General features: G+C 45.3%; 1 protein-coding gene across 1 annotated transcript; it reads left to right on the top strand.

The window, feature by feature from the left end:
* Positions 1-4,803: 4,803 nt before the first annotated feature.
* Positions 4,804-5,827, top strand: LOC119354117 (zinc finger protein ZAT12-like). Its single transcript, XM_037620857.1, has one exon. The coding sequence runs from the start codon at positions 4,894-4,896 to the stop codon at positions 5,494-5,496; it is 603 nt and encodes a 200-aa protein (XP_037476754.1). The 5' UTR covers positions 4,804-4,893; the 3' UTR covers positions 5,497-5,827.
* Positions 5,828-9,509: the final 3,682 nt, after the last annotated feature.

Genomic DNA, 9,509 nt, shown 5'->3' with positions numbered 1-9,509 from the left:
CCCCCCCTTGATCACCAGATATCGCCTATTCTACTCTATACTGCTTGCATTAGAGTAGTGTAGCATGTTACTGCTTTCCGTTGATCCTATTCTGATGCATAGCCTGACATTGTTGCTACATCTATTGATACCTTACCTGCAATCCTAAATGCTTAGTATAGGATGCTAGTTTATCATCATTGGCCCTACATTCTTGTCAGTCTGCCTTGCTATACTATCGGGCCGTGATCACTTGGGAGGTGATCACGGGTATATACTATACATACATACATACTATGCAGATGGTGACTAAAGTCGGGTCAGCTCGAAGAGTACTCGCGAGTGATTCACGAATTGGGGGCTGAAAGGACCTTTGTCCCGACGGCCCTCTGTGTGGATCTTTGTGGCGGAGCGACAGGGCAGGTTGAGACCGCCTAGGAGAGAGGTGGGCCTGGCCCTGTTCAGCGTTCGCGGATACTTAACACGCTTAACGAGATCTTGGTATTTGATCTGAGTTGGCTACGAGCCTATACGCACTAACCATCTACGTGGGAGTAGTTATGGGTATCCCGACGTCGTGGTATCAGCCGAAGCACTTCAGACGTCAGCGACGGAGCGGCGCGCGCCGGATTGTACTGGAACGCCTGCTAGGCTAGGTCTGCTTCCGGCCGCCCACGCAACGTGCAGGTGTGCTCAGGGCGATGGGCCCAGACCCCTGCGCGCTTAGGTTTAGACCGGCGTGCTGGCCTCTCTGTTGTGCCTAGGTGGGGCTGCGACGTGTTGATCTTCCGAGGCCGGGCATGACCCAGGAAAGTGTGTCCGGCCAAATGGGATCGAGCGTGTTGGGTTATGTGGTGCACCCCTGCAGGGAAGTTAATCTATTCGAATAGCCGTGATCTTCGGTAACAGGACGACTTGGAGTTGTACCTTGACCTTATGACAACTAGAACCGGATACTTAATAAAACACACCCTTCCAAGTTCCACAGACAACCCGGTGACCGCTTTTCTACAGGGCGACGAGGAGAGGATCGCCGGGTAGGATTATGCTACTGCGATGCTGCTGGAGATGCTACTGGAGTTGTTACTTGGAGTTGCTATTTGGAGATTCTACAGTGGAGATGCTACTTGGAGGACTTCAATCTACTCTCTTCTACATGCTGCAAGACGGAGGCTGCCAGAAGCGTAGTCTTCGATAGGACTAGTTATCCCCCTCTTATTCTGGCATTCTGCAGTTCAGTCCACTGATATGGCCTCCTTACACATATACCCATGCATATGTAGTTTAGTTCCTTGCTTGCGAGTACTTTGGATGAGTACTCACGGTTGCTTTCTCCCCCCTTTTTTCCCCCTTTCCTTTCTTTCTGGTTGTCGCAACCAGATGCTGGAGTCCAGGAGCCAGACGCCACCGTCGACGACGACCCCTACTACACCGGAGGTGCCTACTACTACGTGCTGCCCGCTGATGATGACCTGGAGTAGTTAGGAGGATCCCAGGCAGGAGGCCTGCGCCTCTTTCGATCTGTATCCCAGTTTGTGCTAGCCTTCTTAAGGCAAACTTGTTTAACTTATGTCTGTACTCAGATATTGTTGCTTCCGCTGACTCGTCTATGATCGAGCACTTGTATTCGAGCCCTCGAGGCCCCTGGCTTGTATTATGATGCTTGTATGACTTATTTTATTTGTAGAGTTGTGTTGTGATATCTTCCCGTGAGTCCCTGATCTTGATCGTACACACTTGCGTGCATGATTAGTGTACGATTAAACCGGGGGCGTCACATGCATGGTTTCTGTTTTGTGGGACGTCAATTTTTTAAGACGAGGAAGAAACCGCACTGCCTTTAGAGTGAAAACCGCACTGCATTAGATGGACTAGCGGACTGCATGATTTCTATTTTGTGGGACGTAAATTTTTGAAGACAAGGAAGAAAACTGCACTACTTTTAAACTGAAAACCGCACTACATCAAACGGGCAAGCGAACTTCATGATTTCTTTTATTAAGACGTAAATTTTCTCAGGCGAGCAAGTGGACCGCACTTCACGTTGGGCGTAAGTAAAACACAAAAGTATGGAGAAGTGAACCTCATTACTTTTTTTATCGTTTGGTAACATTTTTTCTCTACTCGACATTGGGCGTAAGTGAACCGCATGAGTTTTTTATTGTCTTTTTCTTTCTATTTTTTTTATGAATAAGAGTGTACGGTAGAGAAGAGGTTAAGTGAACCACATCAAGCGAAAAATGAACCTAGACACAAGTCTAAGTGCATCGCATGATTTTTCTTGTCTTTTTCTAGCATGATTTTTCTTGTCCTTTTCTAACTTGATTCATAGGGTTAAGTGGACCCTATTAGTGTGCTGCATCAGACGGGAAAGCGCACTGCAATGTCATGATAGAGGACTGCGCGTGATTCTTTTTGTTATTTTTTCAAAACGAAAAGGAACGCATAGTACAGTTGAGCAAACCTCAAGAAAACAAAAAGGCATGAAGTGAACCTCTCACGCAATAGAAACTGAACCTCTGTGGACAAAAGTGAATCTCTCAACACAGTTATTTTGTATGTCCAATGTATATCGAGGGGATCTGAAACTTGGATACAACAGCAGTGCACTTCATTTTTATGCTATTTTTGCATTTGTATAGGAACATAGGCCTCTGGCTGGGTACCATGCAAAACACACACATACACACAAGACCATCATGAGCACACTGTACTACTGTGGCGATGGCATCGACAGCAACCAAAACAAACTGAAGGCCGTCGCCGGTGAACTGCATGTTGGGGAAGGAGAGAGCTGCGAGGGGGTGCTCTGGTGAACCTCCGGTGATGTGTGCAAGCAGCAGCGAAAACACCAGTGATTTGGGTACTGCAGCAACGACCAACCGACCTGCAATGAAGAGCAACCTGCACTGCTTGCCGTCAACGAAGAACAGGGAAGGGGACTGCCGGAGTCCAGGGAGGGGGATCCCGCATGGGTGAGCGCCATGGGACGCGTCCACACTGGGAGGTGCGGGGTCGCGTGGCTGGAAGAGGGAGCCGAGCTTGACGGATCCAGGGGTTCTTCGCTCCACCACATACGAGAGGAAGCAGAGGTGAGGAGCGCGGCAGCGGGTCGTGTCGCGGAGGCAAAGTGGCGGGTCGGGGATGCGGTGGCGGGACCTCCTGAGTGTCGATGTTGCTGGCGAAGGCCGGACCGGTGAGGAAGACAGGGGATCCAGAGCATGGCCACGCGGGGGCTCTCCTATTGCCCGATCCAGAGCAGCTCGACGGCGACGGCTGAGGCACCGCGCGGTGGTTCCTCGCCGGATCTGGGGTCGGGACAGGGGATGGAGGAGCTGCGGGGGACACATGGAGCACGGTCGCGCGCGGCACCTCTTGCGCCAGGAGGAAGAAGACAGGGGCGCTCCGACGTTGGGAGGAAGGAGGCCAGGGGCCTAGAGGCAATAGAATGGGTGCCGCGGCCCGCGGGATCAGGGGGTGTGAATCGTGTGGTGGACGGTGGAGGTTGGGAGTAGGGAGGGAGGCTAGGAGAGGAAGCGACGGTAGGAGGGAGAGAAGGCGGCCGGCTAGCTGGGGAGGGCAGGTTGGGCGGCGCCGACCAGCTCCTGATCCAGATCGGGAGAGGAGAGAGCAAGGAAGGTAGGTGGGGGAAAGAAGGTGGTTAGCCGGGGTGGGGCTCGTGCGTGGTAGAAGGTGGGGTGGGTTTATAGCAACTACAGTTTTTCGGGGGGTTTCTGTGCGGTCCGGTTATCATTGACCAGCGGTGCTCAAGTGTTATCAGAATAAGCTAGGTGTTATTAGAATAAGACTCTTAAAGGGTGTTATCATAATAGACCTACCATATATATATATATATATATATATATATATATATATATATATCGGGCTAGGTATTACTACTACTCCGATGGTTGTTTAACGCCAGTTTTAGCTAAGGTGGCTTTTCGGCTGGATGAAGCCACAAGCTGGAAGAGGCCTTTTCTTGATACTGCCAGCCAGCACAGTTGGCGACTGAGTGAGTGCACAAGCTACGTATCAGATTCAAGATACTGTTTCATGTGGCTACTTGGGACAGCGATGAGGCGTTTCATGAGCTCATCATTCATCAAGCAGCAACTAATTATTCATCAAGCATAATTGTCTTTCCAGATTGCGATGTTGGTCTAGTCATTCATGAGTCACGGCCAAACTCATGGAGCTCACACAAGTAAGCTCTGCAGGATCTATTCATGGGGAGCAGATGAGCCTGGGCTCAGATAGCAATTACCGTGCAACGTATACTTAGGTAGTTTGGTGGGCCCACCAAGTTCCAGTTAAAATGCATGAGTTTCCAGTAGTATCATCTTCCATTTTGTGAAATGAAGTTTCATTGTTGTTGTGCAGGCTTCACTGAATCTTGGCAAGAATCTGCAAGTGGTGTCTATCCAAATTCATATTGGATAGTGAATTTGTTTTCTCGGTTTCTCTGGAACGGGACATGTTTCTAGAAGAGGGAACAGTTGACCCAGAATCTAATTGGCCGCCTGCATCATGCATCATCATCATCATGCACGATCTGCTACTGCTAGCTGCTGCATATTTATCCATTAGCTAGCCCAAGAGAAGAGAAGAGATGCATCATGCATGGTTCCATGGCGCCGCGTTACGTGCTCCTGCAGAAGGCGGCAGCTGCTTCTTGGTCTTGTTGTAGGGGTAGCTTGTGCTGTTTGTTTAATCAGAAACTCATGCAGAGATGGTTAGAGTCACTGCTGCGTTGCTACTTGCTGGTTACTTTATGGCCTAATTCCTCGTCTATAAATACAGACGAAGTTCGATGCGCTTCTTCTTCATCCACCTGTCCATTGCCAATCCCAGCTGCTTCTTCTTCTTCTTCCATCTGTCCATCTCAGCTTCTTCTTCAGTGATTAGCAAGCAATGATGAGGAGATTTGCGTTCGAGGAGAGGGAGATGGCCCGCGTGCTGCTGCTCGTGTCGCGCGAGCAGGCGATGCCCATGCCGATGCCATCGTCGGTAGGTGCGAGTGTGACCGGGCGTGGTGACCGCGCCCCGGAGCGGGCGTTCATGTGCAAGACGTGCGACCGCGTGTTCCCGTCGTTCCAAGCGCTGGGCGGCCACCGCGCTAGCCACAAGAAGCCGCGGCTTGATGGCGACGGCGACTTCAAGCCCAAGATGCACGGCTGCTCCATCTGCGGCCTTGAGTTCGCTGTCGGTCAGGCGCTCGGCGGCCACATGAGGCGTCACCGTGCCATGGTTGCAGGAGGCCATGGCGTCACGGCCGGGCCGCCGGCGAAAACGGTCAACAACCTTGACGACAGCAGCAACGCCGTTGTGGTTGTTGGCAGCGGAGGCGGCATCAAGCCCGGGCTATGGCTCGACCTGAACCAACCGCCGTGTGACGATGTGGGTGGCAGCGACGTCGATCACGGCGAGTGCGGCCATGACGCCGCAGCCGCTGGGTACACGTTCCACCAGTTCTTGGATGCCGGCACCATGCCGGTGGACTGCGTCGGCTACTAGCCCCTCTCCCTCTATTGCCGGTTTTTGCCAGACAGTACAGTTAATATCATGTGTGTGTACTTACCACTTTAGGTTCTCTTTTCTCTTTTTTTTCTTCTTGGATGAAGACATTAATCCACATTTTGTAGTACCTAGTTGAGTGCCTAATGGAAAGTCATGACGCACATAGATCATTTCCTTTTGAGATGACAGTCTGCTCAATTTGGTGGCTTGGAGGCCCACCAAAACTAATTACCTTGGGTTTTGCTGTTATTATTATTGATGAAAAAACCTTTGGTCAAGTGGCCCAATGTAATTATTTTGTCATTGTAAAATACACATGGAGCTCGTGCGTTTTCCATTTGGTGCAAGTGAGGATGTTATGTTTTCTCTCTTCTTTTTCTTTGACATGCAAGCCAGGATCACTGCCAATTTCATTAAGATAGAAAAACCAAAAACAAAGTGGCCTAGTTTATAAGGGAAGCCAGGCTGAAAATCATACACCGTATGATGATTAAGGGACAACCGTGCAAAACCCCCACAACCATGATGACATCGGCCAACTCGAACTCGACCACTAACATGACCACAACCCGAAGATGTGTGGGCGAGCTCTTCGAAGACGCCTTCAACAAGGATAGTTACACCCAAAGGTGTCGCCGCCACCTGCATCGACCCCCCATCTAAGACCGAAACTTTCGCCCAGAGCCACCCACACCAAACCTGGGTAAAAGTTCGGCCACACCAACCACCAGCACGACAACTGTCAAACCAACAAGCCATGATCTAGCGGAGAGAAGGAACCCTTCGGCGGTAGCTCCAAGAGCATCGTCGCCAGTATCCTTCCATCCCCATCGAACCAAGGCTTTCTCCTAGAGCCATAAGCCCCTCCAACTACCCCCGAGCCCCGGGGAAGGGGTCGAACCACTTCCAGCAGAGAGGAAGCCAAAGCCGAGTTGAACCGACAGTAGTAGACCATGTCCGTCCTAATAACACAAGCTGATGGTTTTGTCTACTAGTATATTCTTATTCTCTCACATCAATCACTACCGGAATAACACTAAAAGTTGAGTATCCAGTATACTCAGCTAATTTTAGAAAAAGATCAATTTTAACCCTAAATTATTTTATTTTTGAACATGAACATTAAGCTAGTGATCTCTTGACATTAAGCATTGAAATTTCTGATAGCAGTTAACACGAGCTCAACCCTTGTCTAAAACTGCTTTGCACTTGAGGTCTTTCGAATTAGGTGGAAATTTTCATTTATAAAGGAAATTCTACGAACTGGTTAAGAAACCATAAAAAATATTACCATATACTGTTATGAAAAATGACAAGAAAAATTCATTATCCCTAATACTTTTGCATGGAACAAAAATAATCATACTTGTTTGATTTTTCGCCCTTCTTGTGTAATAGATGCTTTACATATTAAAGAGAATATAGATTCCCCGTATTTAGGAAGACAAACGACCCAGCAAACCATAACCTAGTTATTTAGGGTGGGTTCACGCCTTAAAGTTTTCAGAAAATTGAACAGTAAAAATGTGAATACATCAGATGCTACAGATTGGGTACCTACAAAAATTCATCCATTAATATGACAACTAGTCTTCCACATAGTAATCCCATAGCATTTCATAAATTTATACCGCTTTCCATTTTTTTCACAACAAACCCAATGTAATTACTTAATTAGAGTGCAGTTTATATATGGCTTATGGTTTTTAACCTGGTGCATGTAATGTTGCATAATCTATAATGTTTTTATTCTTCCAAAAATATTAGTTTGAAATAAATATTAAATCTAGTTGGTGCTCCATTGAAATAAAAATGCTTCAAAGTTGTTTGGGTCTTCTTTACTCCCACTAGTGAACTGAAGAAATATGCAAAAGCAGATTGCATGTTTAGAATATTTTTCTACAGATAATCTGAGAAATATTAGTTTTAAATATATATTAAATCTAGCTGGTGCTCCATTTTTCAAATAAAAAAGCTTCAAAGTTATTTTTTCTTCCAAAAATCTTAGTTTGAAATACATATTAAATATAGCTGGTGCCCCATTTTTATTCTTCCAAAAAAATATTAGTTTGAAATACATATTAAATCTAGCTGGTGCTCTGTTCTTAAAGGAAAAAATGCTTCAAAGTTATTCATGTCTTCCTTACTTCGACTAGTGAATTGAAGAAATGTTCAAAATTATGTTGCATGTTTAGAACTATTTTTGATTGTAGATAATATAAGAAATTCACCGTTCTCTAACTATTTTTAATGATAAAAATACGTTAATATTTCCTTCGTTTAATAATATATTGTTTAATTTGATGTAGTAAATACACATTACCTGGAAAACCCAAATGGATTTTTGTCTCTTGTGAACCCTTTTGAAAGAAATATCTGACAAATAAATTAACATCTAAGTACTATATACGCAAACTATGCACCAATAAAGGTGTACTAATATTTTTTTATTGTGGGCCACGAAAGAAAGAAAAATAATACGATGGATAATATATATAACTACCATTTTTGCTATTATAGATCAAGCCCAAAAAGTAAGGCATTTCTAAATGGTATTCTGCATAGACATGTACATCCACATACAAATATAATGTTTTGTTAATTTCTTTGGAACTTTTATGGTGATTTCAAGTGTTTTTTATTTTGGAGCTCAATGAGCCGGATCCACTGAATGCTTGCTACTATGGTGATGGAATCTTACTCATTGCTTGTATCACAAGATGAATTCCTCCTCAAATCTTCTAAAACTACTTTCCATGCAATATTGCATGCATTTTAAGTCATTGTGGCCACCATGTAAAAATATGTACTTAACATGTGTTATGTTTTACACTTTGCTTTCAGGAGGTAAAAAAGCTAACTTATTGCCTTAATGAGAGAAAAAAAGCATGACCATTAACTTTTTTTTTGTGAAGTCCAAATGCTACATATTTAACCAAATTCAAACCTTACAAGAACACCCCTCACGATTTTTGTACAAAAGAAGTTCGAGGGGAATTCACTACCATCTCTGACTAGCACAAGCTGATGGCACACCATGACTGTAAGTTTGTGGCACTAGCTCCGCATCGCCGGTGCCAAGTACTCATTGTAACTACGTACGTAGGGAGTCACCAGGTGTTGATGCCAATGACAAGTAACTGACGGACAATATTATATATACATTCTTGCTCACACTCTTAGTTTTTGTCACGATCCTAAAATGCCTTATATATTGAAATAGATAGACCATGCAACCAGAAATTTGCAATGGTTTACAGATTAAGGCTCATCACAACAACACAATCTTGTGTAGTGTGTTGAGAATTGAGACAAAAACAGAAAGACTATGCAAGTAGGAGATGGAATTGGGTTAGAATATTGGTTTGGTTTTTATCAAAGCTTTTATGGTTCTATTAAACTGATAAACCAGGCAAAACACCGATTGACAATATAATTACAAGAGCTACTAAATCATCTATCTATAAGACAAACGGAATAATTTCCACACGGAGACCCACAAAAAACATGCAAAAACACGAAACTAAGTCCAATCAAACTAGTTGAAATCTTTAGTTATCAACGTAACAAACCTTCTTGAATTCACACTCTAGCCAGAATATGACAGAAGGTCTGTTTAAATCAACAACGAGAAGAGTCTGGCGGGACCAGAAAATACCCTATGCACATGTTCAAGGGGGCGCATCATCCGAGCTTGAGGATCATCTCCCCGCTCTTGGAAACTGGGATCCACGCCATAGATCATCAAGTCTAAATAAGCTGAAGAAAAGTATTACCATGGTTTACCAGAACACGCGACCTAGAACCTCAAATTGACACGACATAAATTTCACATCTCGATCGGCGCCTAGCAGCAAGGTCACCATATCTAAGGAAAAGAAGGACAACTGATAAGCTGATATTATCATTGTCAGAGCCGAGACGAACAACAAAAACACACCTAAAAGAATAACCAGAAAATAGTCAGCCTCCCCCAACCTCACGACGCTATGCATGCCGTTGGAGGGTGG

The sequence above is a fragment of the Triticum dicoccoides genome, chromosome 1A (assembly GCF_002162155.2).
Source record: "Triticum dicoccoides isolate Atlit2015 ecotype Zavitan chromosome 1A, WEW_v2.0, whole genome shotgun sequence".
NCBI classification, from domain to species: Eukaryota; Viridiplantae; Streptophyta; class Magnoliopsida; order Poales; family Poaceae; genus Triticum; species Triticum dicoccoides.
The sequence above is the reverse complement of the archived record's forward strand: the minus strand, read 5'-3'. Positions and strand labels throughout refer to the sequence as shown.